The sequence below is a fragment of the Trichoderma breve genome, chromosome 3, assembly GCF_028502605.1.
Source record: "Trichoderma breve strain T069 chromosome 3, whole genome shotgun sequence".
Classification (NCBI taxonomy): Eukaryota; Fungi; Ascomycota; class Sordariomycetes; order Hypocreales; family Hypocreaceae; genus Trichoderma; species Trichoderma breve.
In genome coordinates, this window is record NC_079234.1 from 3680692 (window position 1) to 3703759 (window position 23068).

Sequence of the window (23068 nt, forward strand, 5' to 3'; positions counted from 1 at the left end):
ACGGGAGCAATTCCTTCAGCGGTGTTGGTGATGCAATTTCCAGAGTGGCAGTGGCTCGCATTCGTATTTTGTCTGGGGCATTGGAGGGGATGCTGCTTAGTGTTGTCGTAAGACGACGGGGATTACCATAAAGGTTATCTATCTTATCACGATCTAATAACGAGACACTTGAGCAAGACAGAATGATCTGACAGCATCCCACACACGCACCGCCCTGCTTTGCCGCATTGAGATGTTTCACACATCACGCATCGCTGAACCACAGATTGCATTCCATACCATTTCACCAAAGCAGCGAAATACCCTTAAGAGAGTCACCCGCAACCGTCACTGAGTTGCTAGTAATTGCGCGTAATATTCTGACGAGTTAATATGTACAATCGCTTCTACCTGTACTCCGAAATGTCATAGTATTATAACTCCTTTTCAAAACCAGGGGCAATTTTCATTGCCCTCGACAAGATACCACCTAGGACGAATCCAGCCCACGTTACCACTTTTTTTTCATGGGATTCGCACTCTAACTCTCCTCCCCGGCATTGTTCTGAGCCACTGCGCTCGGTTCTGGACCGCTGGACGTCGTCTCATTGTCTGACTTGGTCTTCTTCCTTCGCTTCCGCTTGGCTGGTGCATCTGATGCAGTCTCCGGTTTCTTGTCGGCCTCCTTCTTTGGTAGTTGCTGAGGCTTCTTCTTTTTCATGGATAGTGGATTCACCCCTTTGGGGCCTCTGTTCTTCTTAGGCTTCTTCTCTGACGTAGATTCTTGTTTTGCTTTGCTTTGCTTCACGTCGTCGTCGCTTTCGCTTCCATCGTCGTCACCCTCACCCTCGCCTCCATTTCGTTCTTCCTTATCCTCGCGTTTCCTCTTGCCCAGGGTATTCTTCAGCTCCGCTCTAAACTTTCGCTTTTCTTCTCGTTCTCGAATTTGCACACTCTGGTCCGCCATGGGTTCCAGGATCATGACGCTCCGCTTGATGTATATCAACGGCACTCCCCTAATTCCTCGCAGCATTCTTCGTACATCCACACTCTGGCTTGCGACAACGTAGCGGTGCTTATTCTCACCTGTTGACTTGGGATCCACGACAGACCGCATGCACTCCATGGTCTCGAGAGGTTTGGGATACTCGTTGGGGTGGTGGCCACAGCGTCTTCGTTCGAATGTCTTGGCCAATTCAATTGCCGCATTGACGCCGGGCTGGTCTTTCTCAGCGTAGAGTTTTCGGATCTCGCATTGGGTAATCACTATGAACATCGTAAGCAGTGGTCTTGAGTGTTGTTGTCGCCAAACTCACGTGGCTTCACTTTGCCGTGAACTGTGCTCTGTAACCTGGCTTCTAGGTCCATAGTGCATCGGTTCGCATCTTTTATCATCTCTGCGTCCACTGTGGTTGAAAAACTGTCAGTCGTGACCATTTCACAGCACTTTTCCAGCCATTGTACAGACGAACCTAGAATCTGATATGGTTCGCGGAAGCCAAACGTCATGGAGAATTGCTCCATGAGCTTGCGATATTGCTTTGATCGCTTTCCTCTCATCTTGTATGCTTGACTTGGGTCGGCTTGGAATGGTTTTCACAACTTGGAACCGAGAAAAACCAGTCGTCGCGGGTGCAATAGAATTTCATCCAAGCTCAGGTCCAGCTCGAAAATAAATTTCTTATCGCTTTACAGTGGAGCACGTGCGATAAAGAATCGAAGGTTCATAAAAGTGGGTCGCCCGCACTGCGACCCGCTCCAGCGCCGGCCTATTACTGTAAACTCATTGGATCCATCATCACTATCACCATGAGATGCTCTATCAAGCTCGTCCAAGAAGAGCTATCCTTTTCAGAAACCCAAATTTTGAATTCATAGAATATTATATTGACATTGCTATCGGATATATAGCTGAATTTCTTCGCACATCTAAAAACAAGTAGAGTAAAATAAAATGAACCATGCCGACTCTGTATCATACCATAACCGTCCTATTGCTATTGAAATCGATTATCATTAAACTCAGGTCCATATTGAAAAAGACAATTGCTCAGTCCTGATCCCAAAGATAAGGCGCCATCGGTGTATAAACACCAGGCACCATCTAAATCTTTAGTGTTACCGTTCCGTATCTCTAACGCATAATGCAGCAACAACACTAATGTCGTCCAGCTTTCCTGTAAAGAAGTTGAGCACATATTACCACTCAGACCGGGGATGAGAATAGACAAACCTCCTTCGCTAGCCAGACCCTCCTCTATGGCATGTTCCATGAATGGACTCTCTGCATATGGATCGAGAGCTATCACCTTCGCAGCCGCTACTAGATCCTGAGCCACGACAGACATCCCGCCGTTGCGGCCGCCTGTTCGATCTGCATCCCCATCAGCACCTTTCTTGGCCTCCCACTCCTTGATGCTTTGAAACACCCGAGTCGCGATTTCGTGTCCCCAGAGGTTATCAATAACACCGTCACTCATAGCAAGTACCACATCGCCTTCTTCTAGGTCTACCACATCAACCACGGCATTCTCCTTCGGGGTATCGGGACTGTTGGTGCCGAGCTGACGGGGGCAGTCAAACCAGTGCCACTGCTCTGTGGTTTTGAATACAACTCCCTGATCCCGGGGCCGGAGGACGAGAACTTGGCAGTCACCCAGGTTGGTCACGTAGAGAACTGGCGCCGCAACTTGACGCCCCGCATCCATCACCATTTTATAATGGAGTTGAGCACCGCACGCCGTCGTCGTTCCCTGCCAGTTATGAGCACCGGTTGCTTCCTGTGTTTGCTCAAACGCCGTCTGCAGAGACGCAATGGGGTCGGGCTGGTAGGCCTTTTGCTGGAATAGGTTCTGCGCTGACTCTTCTTCGATGGCCGTCGCCCAGAAGTGCAATATCAGTCGCGACCACAACCTGTTTCTCACGTCAGGGACGCATTCCTACAGCATGCGTTTTCCATGTCACGGGAGGGATATATTACCCAGCATGACCTCTGGGGCGAGCTGCCCACGCGCCTACGCCATCGTTTGCACATATGAAATAGTCGCTAGCATACACGGCATCGTCACCATTCGTAAGTCCTTTAATGAGTTCTCCATTCACAAAGGCGCGAGCTCGACGGTCCCGGCTCTGGTGATGGGTGCTTAGGGGGTCTGAGAAGGATACAGATGGAGGGGACAAGAAGGGCGGCGGGAACGGCCGAGGCGACCGCTTTGCAAACAGCCCGATGCCCGTCTCAAAGCGAAAGGGCGGTTTCCCATACTGCGATGGTGCTTGCGATTGTTGCGAGGCTACAGAGGCGAGGCATCTCTGGCACCGACCCCGCCATAGCGGGTCAGCGAAGAGCTTCAGACGCGATGGAGATGTAGATGTCAGGAAAGTCGCCAACGTTGGAGAGGATAATGTGCGCATTCCAACCATGTACAGCAAGCTACGACCTGTCGGGTCGCTGACCACGGCCGTTGCGGATGCTATCGGGAGATTGTCATTGCCTGGATCGGAGCTTACGAAGGTATCAAGAATTAAGGTAATTAGCCGCACGTGATGGTGTGATTGGTAAAGGTCCGTATCCGGAGGTGAGCGAGCGAGCTACCAGTACCTGCGGCATGTACTGTACCACATCAAAAGCTTCCAATTCATGCCCATTTCCACAACTTACCCTGCAGCATCGAATTTCACATCATGGCTTTCTCGTTTCAATATCGCTAGAATAATATCATTCTTGGCTCGAGCCCATTTTCCGCCTGACTGACTGGCTAATATCGCTTAGCATATGTGAATTTGTAATCCCTCGACTCGGCTTCGCCTGGCCTTTCTCGTTGAACAATGTCGCTGTTGCCATAAGCCGATGCCACCAAATTGCATCGGAAAATATCATCACGTCCAATTTAACGGAAATGAGAGGAGAGCTTCTGGATGAATGAAAGAATCCGGCAACCCGAATATCCCGCAGCCGTCTAGAAATTACGGCACCCGCGTCAATGAATTGCCACGGAGCTCTCGATCAACACACCGACTATCAAATATATGGCCCTAGCAAGCGGATCAACAGAGTCGGGGGGTTAATCTTGAGAGATCGGGGCGATACTACAGCAAGACACGCAAGACATGTTCAGTATTCGGGTTTTGCTACTGACACAGGAGTACAGCTAGACACTGGCGCAATGCAAGTGTATGCCCGCTAAGAAGGCGGAGCAGTAGAGTACACCGTAGTACGGGAGCCTTCATGCATCATCCAAGGGGGGCGATCTCCAATACCCAAGAATAGCCACATACATACATGACGATGCATTCACTGCCAATCGATTTCATTGACGTATACTCTATGCGGCCAAGACGGGTGATCGGATGGTGGAACCGACCTGAAGGTGCACAGCTCGGAAGGATTGGCCTGGGAAACCGGCATGACGGTTGCACGGCATCGCCTCAGCAAGGCTTAGGCTTATTGTGACGCGTATGATCGATGATTGAAGTTGATGTGAGTCTACTTGATACGACCGACGGTAAATGGATTCATTGTGAGACAATCAGTGATTTGCGAAGCATCATGATGCACACAAAGTGGCTGCGAGATCGAGCATCTGGAGTTGATCATTCTTTTAGGGGGCCTTATATGACGTCAGGTTGCGTTGGGAGCTTCAAAGCCTGATAGGGATTTCGAGACCAGCCAGACCCATGTTCGAGCTGACGAGCATTCCATAACGACGCCTCGTACTATGACTTGTCCGGAGTAAGACAAAAAAATGTTTCCACATTCGCGCAAATCATTTTAGTGTTATGCGGTGAGGGTAGCAATGAACCTTGGCAGTTGAATGCCCCAGATTGGGCTTCGTGTATCTCAGCGGCGTATTATTCCAAATGGCTAGGTACTGTAACAACGGATTGCCGTCCCGTCCGCGCAGCACTAGCAATAAGCGCTGACAACTTCCGTGTTCTCGTATGCGCTGGAGAGCCCGTCCGTGTCACAATCTTGTCTCAGAAAAGCCGCGTTTGGTGATGAGGCTTCGACACGACTTAACTTTGAGCTTCCTCAGCAGCCCATTGGTGGACGAGGATTGCGGATTCTGCTTGGCAGGCTGCGCCGCGAATTCTCTGAGAGTTTCGGCTGACGGCGTGGGAGTTGTACCCGAGTCGTTTGATTCATACCAGCGTCTTGCTGCTCGGTGTAACTAACAGGCTATTGGAAGATTGTCCAGCAGAAACTGCCATGCTTCTGCAGTAGCACTCTCCGCTTATCTAGACCAGATGCGGCGTCTGGCGCTGGGTTAGCATCGCCCGGAGTGGCTCGGCAGCTCGGAGATGCACCAGAAGTTGTGTCAATGAGGTTAGAATTACAACGGCAGATACATGGCCTGTACGAGGTACAAAGCTGGGATACGGAGAAGAGCTAAGCGAGCACAAGGGGGGCTTTGAAAGCTTGTGTCAACTGAATGGAGAGATGGAAACCGCAAGAACAAAAGAATAAAGAAGATTGAATATCAAAGAAGACGAAGAAAACAGAAGGGGAGCATCTATTTCAGTACTAGCTTCTACAGACTAAATACCTCTACCTTTGTTCTTGCATCTGCGATATTCCTCTAGCATCTGATACCGTCACTACTGAGTAACGTTAAATTTGAGACACGGGATTGCTGGATAGCCAACTCGGGGTGCTAGATGGCCACTCCCAAACAAAAAGAGAGAACAAAGTGCGCTACAAGTTCCTGCATGATGGCGCCTTTAGTGGTGTGACATGATGCATGACAATGGATACCTCGTGGATTGTGCATTTCCCACGTCAAAGGCGGTATGCACTCACAGCCAGTGGTCAAGGGCGGCTAGGAGAGCAACGAAACTGTGCCTGCAGCAGGGCAACGTGAACGTACGAAAAACGTTTTGATGGATTCCATGAATATTACAAGCGCAGCCTGAGCCCCTAGATAGAAGAGCCCCGCCAGATTGGTTGGGGGAGGCTGCGTATTGTTTTGGCGGCAAAAGCGCCGTGGCCCTTGCTGGGCGGTTGAATGAAAAGGGCCTCAACTCCATCTTTCATCTTCGAGTACATGGATACCTACAAGTGCGAGTATACTTGCTCAAGAACTCACGCACGCCACACCACACCAACGCACATGGACCCGGTTTGGCAGTCAATGATGGCATGTATGTACATCCCAAAGCGGAACACGCAATATAATTTATTCTGGAACCCGCCGATTATGGCGCAAAAGGCGAGCCCATCTAGAAGCCTTGTGCAGCTGGAAATTCCAGTATAAAAGTGCGGGCAAAGCTCACTAAGAGTCGATAGGGGGCTTGAGCGCCCCACCAGCCACCTACCTTCTACGGGGCATCCGGAGCTACCTGGCGATAGTCGCTCAAATTTACGGACTGTCTCTTTGTCTAGCAGTGGTACCAAGGTTGCTTGGCCCAGACCCCTGCGGGCGCAGAATTGCAAAGAAGAAACGCCCAGTATCTCGTTACGAGATCAAAGTGCGCAGTAGCAATCACCGCTGGGAGACATGGGCTTGGTGCATTGTTATGTACCTTTGTTTGTTCTTATAGGCGCCCAGCTACCTCGCTAGGTATGGGATGGAACTTGGCATCCCCCCGTATTTGCGTGCAATATGGAGCACTGGCGTTATCACCGTGGACAAAGACAAGCTCCGTATCCGTAATAAAGAGCCCGGGCATGGGCAAATCAAACAAAACGAACAAAAAAAAGGGTCTGGATTAATCTATTTCTGCCATGCTTAAATAGTAGCCTCCCTCTTGTTTTTCCTTTCCTTGTCTGGGGGAATCTGTGGCTTCAGCTCTTCGACGTCGTTGTGACGATCTTGTCTCTCATCCATCTCCGGGTTTAACGTTTGCTGGCGTTAGCGATCGCCTTGGTTAGTGCGCCGCCTCAGCTGCCACTTTGCCAGTGACGTCGAGCATGCATGCTTCCCGTTTTTTGACAATCATCTAGTCTGACGGCATACTTTTTGTTGCAGCTGGGTCTTGGCGACTTACGTGGAGGAGAGAGTCAGTGAAGAGAGGACGGAAGATCGCACCAGAAGAAAACCGAAGGGGGCTTGCTTGAGTTGTTGCTGCTTCTGGCCTGGTGACTGCAACCATTGCTGGGGACTTTATCTAGGCCCCTTGGCAAGCCCGGTCTAGAGGTACCAACGGCATCCCGATACGAATATTGGCTCACACTCACACACCATATACGAAGAGAGACATAAGAGAAACAAGAACTGGATTTGACGACTGCGCCTCATACGGAGAAACAACAGGAGAATTCAAAAAGAAAAAGAAGAAGAAAAACAAAAAACAACAGCAAAGTGAGGTACCGACAGAGTTCCGGCACTTACGAGTACAATACGCGCACTGTAAGTAAGATTTCAAACCATCCATGTCCCAGCGTCTCCGTACCGTCGTGCCGTAGCCGTGGCTCGCCGCTCTTGGTTCGGCGCAAAACCCACCAACGAGCGGCGCAAACTTGCACGGCATGGCTGCGACATTCCCGCCCGGGCGAGTTGGGCCGCCAAAGCTCAGCAAGCAGGAAAAGCAAGAAACCTCCTGAGATGGAGAGCGGAGCCCTTTGCTTGGCTTGGCTTTTTTTTCTTCCCTTGGGTCTTGGTCTTCCTAGTCATGCTGTCATGCCAATCTGGCTTGATGGCTCCGGCATATCCGCTCGCCCCAGATAGACACAAGCCGTTTGAGTGAAGGAGGCAATTAATAGATAAATAGTAGCCGTGCAACACACTCGTTCAGCCTGGCCTTGATTTGTCGCCCTTTCCGATTCTCCCAGAGTGGGAAGACATTTGCCAACTTGAGCTGCACCAAAGCAAAGCACCAAGCACACCAAGCACACCGAAGTGCCTACTGCAGCCCGCCTAAAGGCAACACGATACGAGGACATCATATCGGCCAACGTCGCGTGCTTGTCTCACGGGGCTCGTCACTAGCAGTCTCCCCGAGCCGACACATACGATACGAGGGCCCGGCTTTGCATCTCTCGCGACTGGATTTAAAAAGTCCGACCTGCGTCTTTTGGCTTAACTGCCATCTGATCGCATTTTGCTGCAGAAGAGGCTCCCTCGTTTTTAACTCAGCATCGCCGCCGCCGGACGCCGGCCCCGCCACTCGCTGCTCCTATTTTATTTTTGGCTTCATCAGAGTTACTCGATTATCGATTATTCCATTCCGCCGCCCCGGAGCTGACGACATACGAAAAAACAAAAAAGAAATCGATTTTCAGCTCATGATATCGCAATTTCCATAATTCGACGACCTCTTCGTTTTTCTTCCGCCTTTTTTCCAGATCGCCGGCCGACCAGCCCAGGCGCACATCACATCGCACCATGGGTCGCAATCGAGGTTCGTAGCTCCATTCCTGTTCTTGTCCGCACCGTCATTTTTCGCATTCGTCACCAGGGCTCCAGCAGACCCCAGCAGGACCCCAGCAGGACCCCTAGTCGGGCTCAATGTTGGACCCTCCCCAGAAGCCAGCCAACCCCCTTCCCTGTTCCATCGTCTCCAAGCCCTTTTTTTTTCTTCCTCCCCCCCTGGGCTGCCGCTAGACCCCAGCATTGCGCAAGAAACGGTGGCATCATTGGCGCTCACGCAACCTGTGGCCGCTGCTTGTGCCTCCAGACTTGGCAGCCTCTTGGCCGTACAGGTACAAGCGCCAGCGGTGCATGCGCGGTACTCGTATCTGTTGCTGCGGAGATGCTGCTGCTAGCACTCAGGTACAGGTACCGCCAGCATGGATGATTTCCATGTAGCCCTTCTGCAATGGGCATATGCCCTGCCGCCGAATCCATTGAATGCTGGGCTAGGGGGCTCGATGTTCCCTTTACGGGCTCTTTTTTGCAGGTGCCTGCAAGGTAGTACGAGAAGTAGAGGTTGCTAACCGGGCGCGCGCGTGTCAAATGTCTAGTGGTCTCGTTCATGTCCCATTTTTCCTCTGGGCGCAAGACACCAACATCATCACCTTCATCACCGCCCTCGGACGAAGCTCCCTTTTCCTCCAAATTCAAGGTTAAGAAGCGGCACTCGCTTGCGCACATCGACCTGCGCAACAGCCCTCCAGATTCCACGCCTTCGCCGCAGTCTGACTATGGCACGCCGGTAAACATCGACGCCCCAATCCGACGCAACCGAAGTAGCTCGCGGAATAGTGCACGACCCTTGTCCATCATCCAGACGTATCAGCCTCCCGTCATGGAGGTCAACGAGGACACCATCCCGGAGCTGCAGCCCATTTTCTCGCTGCTCAACAGCCACTCCAACAAACTTTATCACGAAGGCTACTTTTTGAAGCTGGATGATCAAAACACCCGTATGTGATCCTGCAAAGGCTCCCCCGCAATGGTGCTGTCTGAGCGCTTGCTAACCCCAACACTGTAATAGAGGGCAAACCAAACCCCGATAGAACATGGTCCGAATGCTTTGCACAGCTTGTCGGGACCGTGCTCTCCTTGTGGGATGCCGCAGAGCTGGATGCAGCTGGTGAAGATGGAATGGTTCTTCCTAAATTCATCAATCTCACGGATGCTTCTATTAAAGTGGTATGGCGAACCTCACGTGCTTCACCGCGGACCTTTAAGTCTAACTAACTTGTCTTCACAGATTGAGTCTTTGCCTACCCGTTCAAGCGACGAGCAGCCACTACAGAACATTCTTAGCCTGTCCACCGCTGGCAGAAACCGTTACTTGCTGCATTTTACTTCTCATGAGTCGCTGATAGAATGGACATCCGCCGTTCGGCTGGCCATGTATGAGCATGCAGCTCTCCAGGAGGCATACACCGGCGCCCTGATTGCCGGCAGGGCTAAATATCTCAACAACATCAGCGTTATGATGGAGAGGTCCAAGTTTAAGATTGAGGCGTGGGTCAGGGTCCGATTTGGAGCTGGTGTACCATGGAGGCGCTGCTGGTGTGTCATCACGCCGCCTGATGAGAAGGAGTACGCCAAACTTCAAAAGGAGTTGAAGAAGAAGTCTCCTTACGACCGATCTGCCGCTCGCGTGGTCAGAGGAGACATCAAATTCTATGATGTCAAGACCGAGGGCAAGAAGCAAAAGAGGACAAAACCCGTTGCTTCCATCAGTGAAGCCTACTCTGCATACGCCATCTATCCTCAGGCCAAGTCTCTGGTGGACGCTTCGACCCTCATCAAGATCGAAGGCAACATTGCCATCCACTCCACTCCGGCATCATCTTCGGAGGGCTTTGTCTTCATCATGCCCGAGACGCGCCCTGCCGTCAGCGGGTTTGAGACGATGCTCCGCTTCTTGTTCCCGACATGGGACACCTTTGGCCTCTACGGCCGTCCCGGCAGACTTGTTGCCAGTATTTTGGATGCTAGGTCCCTCATGTTTGCTATGCCCAGAAGTAAGAAATACGGCTACCTGGACCTCGAAGACGTCAATACGCTCTTACTGGACAGCAAGAGCTCAACCTGGAACGAGAGGGAGTGGCGAAAGCGGCTCAAGGAGGCCACCGGCACGCGGATGAACTCGATTGAGGACGGAAGCCGCTCTTATTCACCGGCATCCAACAGAGCCAGCAACAGAATAAGCTTCCAACAAAAGCCCAGAGTTGGTTTCGCTGGTGATCGCCATTCTTCTGAATCCAACAGCCCCATCTCGATGGGCTCAAACTCCTCGCCAAATGACATGTCTCCTCTTGAGATGGCCGGGCGAGTAGGAAGCTCTAGCTCGGATGAGGGCCGTGCTGTCACGCCAAATGCGTATGTCGAACCCATCGAGACCAGCATGGGAGCCATTCGCACGCCCGAGCCTGTTGTCCGACCCCCGATGGTTGCGCGCGATTCTCACAACCGCCCATCTGGCGCCCCTTACAACTCGGAAGAACTCCGCCGGGCCAACAATCGCCTGTCTAACGGCACTCTGGCTCAAATGGCCAAGGCTGGCGGCATTGCTCTGCCTGGTGTTCCCGACATCCCTGATGACGACGAGGATGAGGAGTTCTTTGACGCCCCGCCGCCGGTTCCCATGCACGGTGGTGGTTTCTACGCCGGCGAGAACCGGTCCGCTCAGTCTCTGAACCCCCCGCCGAGCCATCACAGCGATCGCCCTCCTACTAACCACTCTCACCGCTCTAACATCTCACACCACTCTCACCGATCGCAACAGAGGCAGCCATCCCCCTATGGGCCAAGAACGCCCTACGATGAGCCTCCTCACTCTCCATACCACGCTCAGCCTCCGCCTCCGCCGGCCCACGGATCATCGTACTCCAATGATCATTATGCTTCATACAGCCCCGGTGGCTCTCCCGGATATGGCCAACATCCCCACCGGAAGCCCCTCCCTACGAGGCCAGATGCCCCTTACAACAACAAGCACCAGAGCATCACCCCCAACGACATCATTGATCATTACACTACCCAGTCCCGAGCTCAGTACGACGGCTTCTTGCCTCCTCAACCCCCGATGCACTTGGAGTTTGGCGACGAACTGCAGCAGCCTTTCGTTGACCGGCCCCGCAATGGTGTCTTGAAGACGACCGGCGGCGCTGATCCGGACGCACACTATAACTCAGGATTCGCGATCCCAGACGTCAACTTTGGCCCAACAGTCAACTACGGCGCCCCTGCGGTGATTCGCAAGCCCGCACCCCGTACCGCGGAGTCCCCTGTGCCAAAGGCACCCAAGACACCGACGGAGCCAAGGCCCGGCCACAGGAGACAGGAATCTGTGCCATGGCAGCCCGCCGCGCCCACGTCGCCCGGTTCCCAGCGATCTTTCCGCCTCACTCCCCAGCAATATGTTCAGCAACGTGCTTCCATTGCCTCAGCACCGTACGGACACGGGAGAACTCTCTCAGCCAACTCTCTAGGCGGTCACTCGGCGCGAAGCATGTCGCCGCAGCCCGTGTACGGCACCATTGTGCAGCCGACACAGCCTGGCGGATACCAACAACCACTACAGAGCACGCAACAATATTAAGATGACATATATCTTTTTCTTTTCGTTCCTTTGAAGTACAAAATCAACGGTTGATCACACCATACCCTCCTTGCATTGTTCCCTTGCCTCGTTTTCCCTCTCCTTTTTTGTTCTATATCATGTGTGGTTTTTTCCTGTCCTTTTGTACATGTCTTTTCTATCTTGTGATAGATACCCTTGTTAGGCGACAGTGATGTATATGCAACTTTGGATGCAGTATGCATGGTAGGCGTTGGGGTTGGGAGCATTCATATATATATTGGGAGTATATCTGAGCAATTGTCGATACTTGCTCTAAGATGTGCATTCATGGCGTTTGTGTTTCCTTTGTTACGGAAATGCCCTACATTGTGCCAGCGGGCACGATAATAAACGATGGGAGAACATCATTCTTGATATCAGGTAGATTTATTTTTTATACAGATGGAATACTACCAAGCAAACGAGGATTATTTTCTTGTTCATGACGACTGGGGCTGATTTCATAAAAAACATTGTTCGCGTGACTTTTTGTAGGGAGTTGTTTCTTTGTAGAAGTGAGTGAGGCTTGTTTTGGCGGATGAGCAGGGCACATGATTGCTTGGACGCTGGACGCGCAACAGCTGCTGTTTCACATGTCAAGATGACTGACGCCAGTCGGCCTCGCATCGAAGAAACATCGCACGACTGTCGGTCTTACAATGAATTAATAATTCAGAATTAGGCTTTTTGGCACTAAGACGGGGTCGGTCTGCTTGGGTGGTTGCAGTCGATGGGCGGCATTAACGTGAGGCTTGCATATGTACAAGAGCACTGGATTGGATTCGCGCATCACTCGCTGCGTGCCTTGCGTGGTTCCCCACCCGCCCTCTTCGCGGTAGCTATTCAAGAAACTCGTTCTCAAATTTACATTTAGTAGAAAACTGACAGATATTGAAACGGCACAGACACAACAAACAGCAGGTAGTAAAGAAATATAGACATAGTAGTGGATGCTAGAGAAATATAGCTGGAGTGGCTGATACTTCAGAAACATTGAAGGTTTCTGGCATTACGAAGCAGGAAGACGGAAATGGGAGGGAAACATCATAAAAAAAAAAAAAAAAGAAAGAAAAAGAAACAACAACATGTCATTGGGCTGCATGGGAATCGATTGGGACTTGGCGCGTGCTGCGAGATCTCGGAACCCGTGGCAACGGCAATGACGTGCAGGGGGTGTGTGTGTTTGGCGATTGAGGAGGGACATCCAGCGTTTCGCTATGGGATGGGGCTGAGATGGATAGATGGGATGAGGCGACGTTTACACGATCCGGTGACTTGAAGGACGCGCGACATGTGTGGCAGGGGGGTGTGTGTATGTGTGGCGGGGAATTGTTGATATGATACGAGGAAAGATTATAAAGAAACGCTAAAAAGAAAAAAGAAAGAAAAGAAATTAGTTGATAGGGCGACGTGTTTGATAAAGAAGAGGCGTAGAGAGAGCGAAAAGTACGCGCGCGGTGCTGTCTGGTGTCTTTCGCGTGACTTGGAGGGCGTTTTTGGTGGTAGTTTGACCTGGCGGCACGCGGACACGGTACACGCTCTCCCATGGATCTTAGCGGTGTTGATTGTCTGGTGCCTTTTCTTGTTCCCGTCTTTCTTTTTGCCCTCTTGTACGGAGTATGTTATGTAGGGTGTTTTTTTTTGGTTTCAAAGCGCTTTTCTTGTATTTTGGCGCGAAATGGACATGAGTGAATGACGGGACACGGGGGGGTGGTCGCTGATCGGTTCAGGCGGACGGGATGAATTGCTGTTTCCTGCGGTTTTTTGTTTCGTCCCGTTTCTTTTCTTTTCTTTCTCAAGTTTTCCCGCCTTCTTTGCTTTTTTTTCTGCTTCTTCTTCCCCTCTTGGACCGCGCTCTGGATGCCTTGACTCTCTGTTTCCAGTGGTTCATGTTAATTAACACGAAAAGAGTGCCCTGTAAGCCACTGTCAACCCCGCCATCGCTAAGCTGCCGCTGTCTTCTAGCGGGGAACTATAAGTGCCATCACTGCCGTGGGACGGGACGCTGCTTCTGCTCGAGGTACTGCCTTGCTACATATTTATTTCTCCGCCACGCCAAAACTTCCCTGTCCCTCCCCCGGATTGGCATTTTACTTTAAACTCAACTTGAATATAATTTCTTCATATTCTCCGCGTACGACGTCGGGATTGAAGTTGGTGCTTGTGCTTGTGCTTGTAGCGCAACGATCGTTCCCCGGTGGCGCAAAGAAAAGGGCGGCCGCTGCTTAGCTATCAAATACTACCTAATACTGGCGGCACGGTGCGGGCTGGTAGCTCCCTTCAACTAATAAATCAAACGTCTAGGCTTCCGCCGAGTCTGTGATAAAAAGCGACCCTCCCTCTGGCCGCCTCACAAACCGGGCTTTGGGTCGGCTTTGCTGCTTTTCTCTTTTGACTTATACGCATAGCGAGCGCACGCTCTTCGCATTGGACGCGGCAACCTGGACCCTTTGCACGCCGTAGCCTCGCCGGGTCGCTCCCAATGGACGGCGAAGAGCCAACGCAGGGTAAGATGACGACCGAGCCGTTCACGGCGCTCGAACTGGAAACGAAACGAAACGCTGACATTTCTTCCTTCTCGCAGCGACGCAAAACGTCCTTGACCCGCGCAGGGTGGGCAAGCAGAACTCGGGCTTTTCCGACGAAGACATCTCGGACATTGTCTGCGTGCTGTATCCGCACTCGGAGTGCGCCCGCAACGAGGTCCAGCAGCTGGCCAGGATTGGGTCGCCCTTCATCATCGGCAAGGACGAGGCCGACGGCGTCGAGCCTGACTACGAACTCGAGGACCACCCGAGCCGTTTCGAGTCCGACCCGACGAATCATGGCAACTACGCCATCCTGCTGCGGCTGTCGAGCCAAGCCAAGAACCCTGCGAACGGCTTCGTCTTTGGGAGGAACAATGCTAGGTGCGACGTCGTCTTCGTCAATGACCCGTTGCGCAGGATCAGCAACATCCATTTCCGCATATACGTAAACGAATACGGCATCGTCATGATCGAAGACAAGTCCACCAATGGCACCTTTGTCGACGACAACCTCCTCACTTCTCGCCCCAAGGAGCTGGGCAAGCCACCCATTACGAGGTGGACGTTGAGCTCGGGGTCCATCATCTGCATCTATCTCCATAATCATATGAACGATCTATCCTTTCGAGTCCGAATCCCGCGCCGCGACGGTGAATATGAGAGGGCATATGCGCGCCAGGTCGAGGAGTACTTTGCTCGCCACGCCTTGCAGGTAGAGACCATCACCACGGGGCCTGGAGGTCATGTTGATTTGTTCAAGACAGCTCAGCAACAGCAGGCTACGCCGCGGCGCCTGGAGCGCGTGCCGTCTGATCAGCGTTCTCCTTCAAAGCCCAAAGATACCCGAGCCGTGCGACGAGAGTGGACCGGATCCGGCAAATACAACAGGATAGGCATGATTGGCAAGGGAGCCTTTGCGGTCGTTTACAAAGTCACATCTAAGTATGACGGAAAGCCATACGCTGCCAAGGAGCTCGAGAAACGCCGCTTCATTAAGAATGGAGTGCTGGACCAAAAGGTGGAGAATGAGATGAAGATTATGCGCAAGGTGCATCATGTAAGTCGTGCTTTTTCAAATCATCCATCATGGCCGTGGTTGGCTGACATTACATCTCTTAAAAAGCCCAACATTGTGCGATACATGGAAAACTTTGACTGGGACGATCGACTACTCATCATCATTATGGAGTTTGTGCCTGGAGGGGACCTTGGAAAACACATCGTAGATTATGGCCCATTTAATGAAGAAGACTCAAGGACAATGGCCCAGCAGCTGCTGAGTGCACTCGCCTACTTACATCGCAATAACATTACCCATAGAGACGTCAAGCCAGACAACATATTGATCAATACGCTTCAGCCACTGGACGTCAAGCTCACCGACTTTGGCCTTTCAAAGATGGTGGACACTGAGCAAACATTCCTCAGGACCTTTTGCGGCACACTGCTTTACTGTGCACCAGAGGTGTATACCGAGTATGTGGAGTATGATGACAATGGCATTAGGAGCAGAGGAAAAAAGGCTCGCCGTGTACCGGGTCAAAGGTACAACCATGCCGTGGACATCTGGTCTCTAGGTGGCGTCCTCTTTTATTCGATGACGGGGCAACCTCCATATCCAGTCAAAAGCGGCATCAGCTATTCCGAGCTGCTGCATAAAATCATGACGGAGATGCTGGACATCCGACCGTTGGATCAATATTCCATTTCCTCAAGCGGTATCGACTTCCTCTGCCGCATGCTTCAGAGAAGACCGGAGAACCGTGCGACAGTAGAGGAGCTTGATGACCATCCATGGCTGGCCGGTACAACTATTGAGGCCTCGCAGTCGTTTGATGAAATTACCGACGACGAAGACTACTTAGATCCGCTGATCCAGTACCAGGCACATGAGAATGCGGATGAGGATGACCGAGTGAGCGATTCCATGGGGGAAGAGGAGGAAGAAGGGGGCAATGCAAAGGGAAAAGGAAAGGAGAACGGAAACTATACGTTTGGCCGAGGCACGCAACCTCGCCTCTTTGGAGAAGTTGGCGCTTCCGCCTTTGTCAACTCTGGAGCCGTACCAGAGCAGCATCTCAACCTGCCCGTCACGAACAGGAATGGAGTGAGCGGCAGCAGTGGTGGCAGCAGCAGCAACTTTGAAAGCCAAGTAGACGAAGCCTACGATTCTGGGGATTCTGCCGCAACTCTCGTTAAGCACCGCCGTATCTTCCGACAAGACACAAGCGTGTCCATTGCCCCCCATCAGTCTGCTGACCAGTTACAAAGTCTGGTGGAAGATGTCGCTTCGCAGAACCTGAATGGCACCGGATCGGTGATACGGCACGTGGAATCGTCGTCACTCTACTTGACTGCAGCATCAATGGACTTCAACACGAGCAAGCGCAAACCCCCGTCGGTTGAAGCCAGCGACGAATTCGATAGCACGCCTACCGGGAAGCCGACCATCAAAAGGCTAAAGTCCGAGGTGTACTCCGACGACCTTTCCGAGGAGGCCGTCGAGGAGTGCAAGCTGCTGGCTCGCATGCCGCCGATTCAGAGATCGGGATCTGGCCGTCAGATCGACGGGCCGGTAAGCAAGCAGCTCTTTTGGGAGCAAGACCGCAAGACGTGGCACCTCAACTATCCCGAGATGACGCAGCTTCAATACCAGGCGTTTGTCCAAGCTGCGCGCGACAGGGGCGAACAGTTTAGTCCGGGCAAGACACCTCTGTGGAACTTGGCGATGAAGTACTTTCCGCCTGTTGGCTCGGCAGAGAAGCAGAATGGCCAAATCAACTCGCCGATTGTGGGCCAGTCTTCCGACGAGGATGTCGCCATGGATTTCCCTCCAACTGCCATACAGCCTGATGAGGACGCCGAGCCTTTCATCCCAGATTCACAGAATCTCGTGGTTCCTGTGCAGAAAGAAACACAGGCCAGAGCCATTGGCCTGATAGAACCTGACAAGAGCTCCTGCATTCAGGGGATCTCATGTCCCATGACGGACTCGCTAGTATCATTTGGCCGTGGCCTGGAAAACACCATCGTCTACGAGGAAAGGACTGACACAAGAGTGCCGAAGTGGGCCTTCAAGATTCTCCTATGGAAAGAGGGCTATGATCCCGCCAAGGACACGACCAAGACGCCTCCTCCCTGGGCCAAGGACTCTACACCAGACAAAGACTCCTACTTCTGCTGGATCTCATCTAAAGCTACCAATGGGATCCATATAAACGGACATGCCCTTCCGTCCTCCGATGTAAAGAACCCTGCATCAGCCTCAGTACACTGGGCAAAACTGTACGCCGGAGACACCCTCCTCGTATGGGGCACCCCGGACACTCAACTCCAGACAAAGTTTGTCTTCCGCTGCTTCTGGGGCGGCTCGGCTCTCCCACGCCCAGATCAACAGGGGCTCGAGTTCGCGGACGCTTCCTTAGCAGAGAAGCTCGACGCCGCCTGCCTGCGCACGGAGAAGCGCATCCGCGACGTCAGCGACAAGCTCGCCGAGAAGCGCAGCAGGATCAACGACGCAAAGGCCGAGGACAGGGAGCGCGTTCGGCGGCTCGACTTTGAGCGCGAGAGGAGCCACGCCTTTGAGCAGAACCGGCTCGAGGCCATTGAGCTGCTGGCCTCGAGGCAGGGCACCTCGTCGAGAAAAGGCTCGCCTGGTAGCGTGGTGACGCCGACAACCATGTATCATTCGAATAGGCTGCAGTCGACTATGATTCGGCTGAGTCCGGAGAAGGATACCCTGCGGTCGGTTCGATGAGCGGGTATTTACTATTTGTGGCCAGCGTAATGTTACTATTTCCTTGCCATTCTCTTCACCATTTTTCATTTTTCATTTCCATCTCCTTTTGTGTTAGTGGTGTACATCTATCTCCTTTTGTGTTATTGGTGTACATCAACCAAAAAGCCATGTAAGCAATGCGTGAGCAAGCATCATGTCTTTCTATTTCCTTTTCCATTTTTTTCTTTTCTTTTTGTCATCTGGTGCTTTACATTTGTCTTGGGAAAAAGCTGTCTGTACTCATGTGGAAACGAAATTTGGGTTCCTTTTTCTTCTTCTTTATTAGATGAGCAAAAAAAGGACGTATGAGTTGGATGGGCTGGGACGGGCTGGACGGAAGGGGGGCTAGGAAACTTGTCGGAGGGAATATTCTTGCGGCGCAGGCTGCATTTTCTTTTTTTATTGACTGCCATGCGCGTTATTCATGCATAACATGGGCATCTTACTATATCGGCGTTGTGTTGCAAATCCCAGTATAATTTAGACCATTTAGCTAATGCAATCTCAACTTCAAATCGAGATCTCGCTACCTCATTTACTTTTGGTGGTGATGACAACAGACTTTTCTGAACCCCTTTCTGGCTAGTAAGTTGAATGCTAATCGCACTCAGATGAGAGTCTCAATCTTCGTCCAGCTATATCGCTTCCCATAATGTCCATTCTTCACCCCCCTGACAATCACTAGCATACCGCTCTTCCCTTGGCCATGACAGCGAGCAACGACGTCAATACATGTGTGCCGAGTTTCAGAAAATAAGAAAAAGAAATAACAACGCAATAGCAACTTGGGCGTGTCAAAAACATCGTGTAGAAGCCGTGAGAAAGAAAAAAAGTCCATACAAATCAGACGTGGTTCATCCACAGCAACAATGGCGATCATCAAAAAAAAAAGAAATAAACGTTGAACAGCAAATTTAAATTGCCCACCTACCCCAACTTTGTAAATCTCTCACAAATTTACTCGAGAGATGGCTCATCATCACTGGTTTTGCTGGGAGCGTTCTCCTTATCAGACTCGTCGTCCAACTTGATTTCGGGTCCTGTGAGACCAGCTTTACCCTCTGCTGAATCAGGCGATGAGTTAGTGGCAAGGTTACTGACAGATGCAGGAGAGATGTCGATGTCGTCAAATTCTGTGAATGGTTAAAAATGAAAATTTGGCACGAGTGACGTGGAGTTATCAACTTACCAAGCATGTTGGACTTTTTCCCTGGTGAGCTCTCTGGGGAATCCGGTTCCTCTATGATAGGCTCAGGAATCCAATATGGCGTCGGCTTGGGCAATTTTGTTGCACTTTGATAGTCCTTTGCCCATTTGCCAGGAGTGCGATGGGTCCGTGTGCCAAAGAAGCAATAATCATTTATATCAGGAATGGTTCGTTTGCGAGGTTCATAGTAAGGATTACTACTGGGCTGAGAGTAATCACTAAACGCACTCTGACTGAACGAAGAATCGTCTTGCATTGTGTGGCACTCAGGGTCAGACCGAGAAGACACATTGCTCCAGGGAGACGTCTTTTTGAATGTAGACTCTGCTTTTTGATCTCCTCCAAATGGAGACGTATAGTACCTCCAACTACTCCCGGACAATTCTGGGGGACCTTGAGATTGGGAGCCAGAGGTTGGTGAAAGGGGAGTCTTTTGCGATTCTCGTTCCTTTGTGGTGTCGGCATTTGTCGGGTTGAATGTATCGCCAGTAGTGCGAAGCGGTGGAGGGCCATTTTCATTCCCATTTCCGCTCTTGAAACCATAATTGAAAGTTGAGTGGCCACCTGGCCGGAATCCTTTGAAACCTTCCGTAGTAGAACTGGGAGTTGGGGTAGAATGATATGTGGAGGGCCTTGAATACCAATAATCTCCTCCAGCATTGGACGTGGGGGGCAGCCACGAACTTGCAGGGCTGTCCTTGGAAAAAGCTCCCCTGTAGCTTCTCTCTGGTATGGTTTCCACGTATCCGTCCTCAACAGTAGTAGAGGAAGGCACCTTGTGAGAACCTAGTGCTCTTGGGTAATACCCGTTTTGGGATTTCACTGGCGAAGTTCCATATATACCCACCCGACTTGGTATGGTATCATCGTCGGGCTTGATATCTTCTTCAAGAATCTTGGCATGCGATGAGGCATTGCTTGATGTTCGAGAATCTGAGAGACGAATATCAACCTTCGACCTAAACTTCACAGACTTGCTCCCGGTAGATTGAGCTGAATCGTCGGTGGAAGCGTGCCCTTCCGTAGAATCGTCGGACACCTCCTGAGAGATATCAGAGCTGTGATCTTCTGCAGAGCGATGAAGACGACCACTCTGGGAATCTCGTCCACTAGGTGCCGTTGAATGAAATTGATGGTCCCCATCCGGCTTCTTTGCTTCCTGGATGGGCGAAATAACATCTTCAACATAGGGGGATTGATATCTTGGCGTAGTCGGAGTATCGGGAGAGCTGCAATATTGACTTCCTGGGCTAGCAAGAGGGCTTCTCTGTGCGCGCCTTTGGGACGCCCCAGTATGGCGAACTGGATAATATGGGGAGTCGGGTGAAGAGTTTGAGGAGCTCAGCTGGGGGCCGCTTGTGGAAATCTTCAGCGTATGTGGCATCTTCTTTCTTCCATAAGAATCAATCTTGTCATTCTTATCGCCACGAGCCGAGTTTAACAAGATACTGGATTGGTCGTCTCTGTTGCCCAACCCTTCCCTTGATTTAAACGGATCAACCTGCTTGTAATTCTGAAATTGACCACGGGCAGCAACCGAGTGTGCGTAGTTCAAAGATGAACGATTTTCTGGAGCCTGTAATAGGTTAATGTTTTCATCTTAAACCGATGTCTTTATGAATAGTTGGTCAAAGCACTTACATAATCAACTACAGAGAAGTCTGCAACGGTCTCAGCTGATCGGATCTCTTCAACACATATCGAGCAATAGTTGGGAAAGGGCTTATCCTCCTTCAAGATCGGGTGATTTTGATGGAAGTCTTTGGATCTGACAGTGCCGCAGCCGTAACAGAAATGATGTTCCAAAATTCCTTTCTCGACGTTTTCTTCAAAGCAATCTTCACAGTAGTTCTTGGAAGGCCTGTTTCCTGGAATGACAGGGCGCTTGCTGTGATAGTCGGAAGAGCGAACCTTGCCGCAGCCCGTACACAAGTGATGGCGAATTTTCCTTTTAGGGCTCCTCTCCTGCTGAATAGTCGTGAGTTGAGACATAGACGACATCATTGTCAAGTCATGATGCTTGGGGGCATCCGAGGCCTTGGGTTCCTTCTGGCGTTCCGTACCCAATAAAGAGTTCAACCGAGTGTTGAGTTCAGTCTGAAGAGCTGACAGATTACCCTTTAAGGTAGCATCCTCGGGGTTCTGCGAAAGCTTCATCACCACTTCGTCGAGTTCGCTTTGAATATGTTGAACTTGCTGAGAAATTAGGTTGCGCGGCTGTGGTGATGTCGTGGTATTGGTAGAGGGCAGTGGGCTCATAGGAAAAGGTACAAATTGATTACAGCCAAATGTAGAATCATTGCCAACAGTAGAGTAGTATTGTGTTTGAGGGTACACAGAGGCTGTGGGAAAAGCAAACATGGGCTGATAGAATTGCTGCGGTTGAGCTCCTCCACCAATGTGAAGCTGAAGAGGCCTGGCAGAGGCGTCCGAAGCAGTGAGATTAGCAGCTTTTTGAGAGTGCTTAGACGTGGCACGGGGAAAGGTAGCCGAAGATGGGATGGAAAAAGTAGGAGAAGAAGCTCTCATGGAAGCTGGGCTTGATGACGACCTCTCACGAGGCTTGGGGGGCTTGGAAGTGCCCCGTTTCGAAAGTCGACGTGTAAGTAATGGCACTTTGGCCCGGTCAGGTACTTTCTGATCATCTTTCGGAGAAGGAGCTCGTCGGTCATTCTTCTTTTCTTTGGCCTGCTTCTGCTGCTGCTGTTGCTGCTGGCGAGGCTTGGATGATTTTCGGGCTTTTGGCGTCTCATCAGCATCTTGAGTGTCGGATCTTTTGCTATCTGCTCGAGATACACTCGAGGACTCGACCTCACTGGATACGTCTTCGCCAGCGTCATATTGAATCCTGATGCTCTGCTTGTGGACCTGGTTTTGGTCCGCTACTCTGTCTGCACGTTCAAAATCGCGGCGCGTGGGCAAGTTGAAAGCAAGGCTGAGGAGATCAACTCCATTGTCATCAGCTGGGTTCTTGCGCCGATTCTTCTTGCTACCACCCATCGTGCCAGAATCTGGGAGTGAGACAAGGAAGATTGAAGAGGAAAGGTTATCTGGAAAACAAAGAAGCGACGGAATCGAAGAGAAGAAGAGGTGTATGGTTGAGAAAGAAGTTGGGAGAAGAGAGAGATACAGGAAGGTTGGCGAGGAGAAGAGAGAAGATGGAAGAAGAAAGTGAAGGTGAAGTGAAAAAGTCAAATAGCGAGCGTGACTTGGGATGAAAACGCGCCTTGCCTTGAAGATGCGGTAATAGCAACAGTGTTTGCCAGCTGGCAAGCCCGTTGCTCCCGCAGCTGCCAACATTGGTAGCCGAAATATGCGAATCTGAAAGCATGATCGGGAGAGCTTCGAGGACTACCTATGCAGTCGAAGATTGGATGAACCAATTGGAAGACATTCTAGTTCCTCATCAAAGTTGTGCATCCAATGTGTTCCATCTGTTCACAGTTTGGTAGACATCAATCTTGGTTTCATTCTGCGAAATAGGGGCAAATCACGTACACCATATATCAACTGCTGCTATTTCATTCAATACAGTTTACATCAAGCAAACAAACATATGTAGCAATCGCTCCGAAAAGGCTGGCATGATTTCTTTGCAAACAATGAAATTGATGTACA

The 23068-nt window shown here is 51.1% G+C and overlaps 5 protein-coding genes across 5 annotated transcripts; 2 read left to right on the top strand and 3 right to left on the bottom strand.

Annotated features, from left to right (window-relative positions):
- Positions 1–520: 520 nt before the first annotated feature.
- Positions 521–1539, bottom strand: T069G_05523 (fcf1 domain-containing protein; the record flags this gene model as incomplete). The annotated part of the gene is made up of 4 exons (XM_056172733.1): positions 521–750; positions 826–1245; positions 1296–1385; positions 1452–1539. 4 exons carry the CDS (start codon positions 1537–1539, stop codon positions 521–523), a joined length of 828 nt encoding a protein of 275 aa, XP_056029591.1.
- Positions 1540–2097: 558 nt separating this feature from the next.
- T069G_05524 (uncharacterized protein) lies at positions 2098–3390 on the bottom strand (the record flags this gene model as incomplete). The annotated part of the gene is made up of 3 exons (XM_056172734.1): positions 2098–2156; positions 2213–2892; positions 2960–3390. The coding sequence occupies 3 exons, from the start codon at positions 3388–3390 to the stop codon at positions 2098–2100; spliced, it is 1170 nt and encodes a 389-aa protein (XP_056029592.1).
- A 4910-nt stretch (positions 3391–8300) lies between these two features.
- Positions 8301–11916, top strand: T069G_05525 (PH domain-containing protein; the record flags this gene model as incomplete). The annotated part of the gene is made up of 6 exons (XM_056172735.1): positions 8301–8316; positions 8879–9280; positions 9352–9509; positions 9571–11458; positions 11510–11698; positions 11765–11916. 6 exons carry the CDS (start codon positions 8301–8303, stop codon positions 11914–11916), a joined length of 2805 nt encoding a protein of 934 aa, XP_056029593.1.
- A 2503-nt stretch (positions 11917–14419) lies between these two features.
- Positions 14420–18222, top strand: T069G_05526 (protein kinase domain-containing protein; the record flags this gene model as incomplete). The annotated part of the gene is made up of 6 exons (XM_056172736.1): positions 14420–14444; positions 14522–15177; positions 15226–15522; positions 15589–15950; positions 16011–17367; positions 17434–18222. 6 exons carry the CDS (start codon positions 14420–14422, stop codon positions 18220–18222), a joined length of 3486 nt encoding a protein of 1161 aa, XP_056029594.1.
- A 978-nt stretch (positions 18223–19200) lies between these two features.
- T069G_05527 (uncharacterized protein) lies at positions 19201–22450 on the bottom strand (the record flags this gene model as incomplete). Its single annotated transcript, XM_056172737.1, has 3 exons — positions 19201–19376; positions 19433–21026; positions 21092–22450. 3 exons carry the CDS (start codon positions 22448–22450, stop codon positions 19201–19203), a joined length of 3129 nt encoding a protein of 1042 aa, XP_056029595.1.
- Positions 22451–23068: the final 618 nt, after the last annotated feature.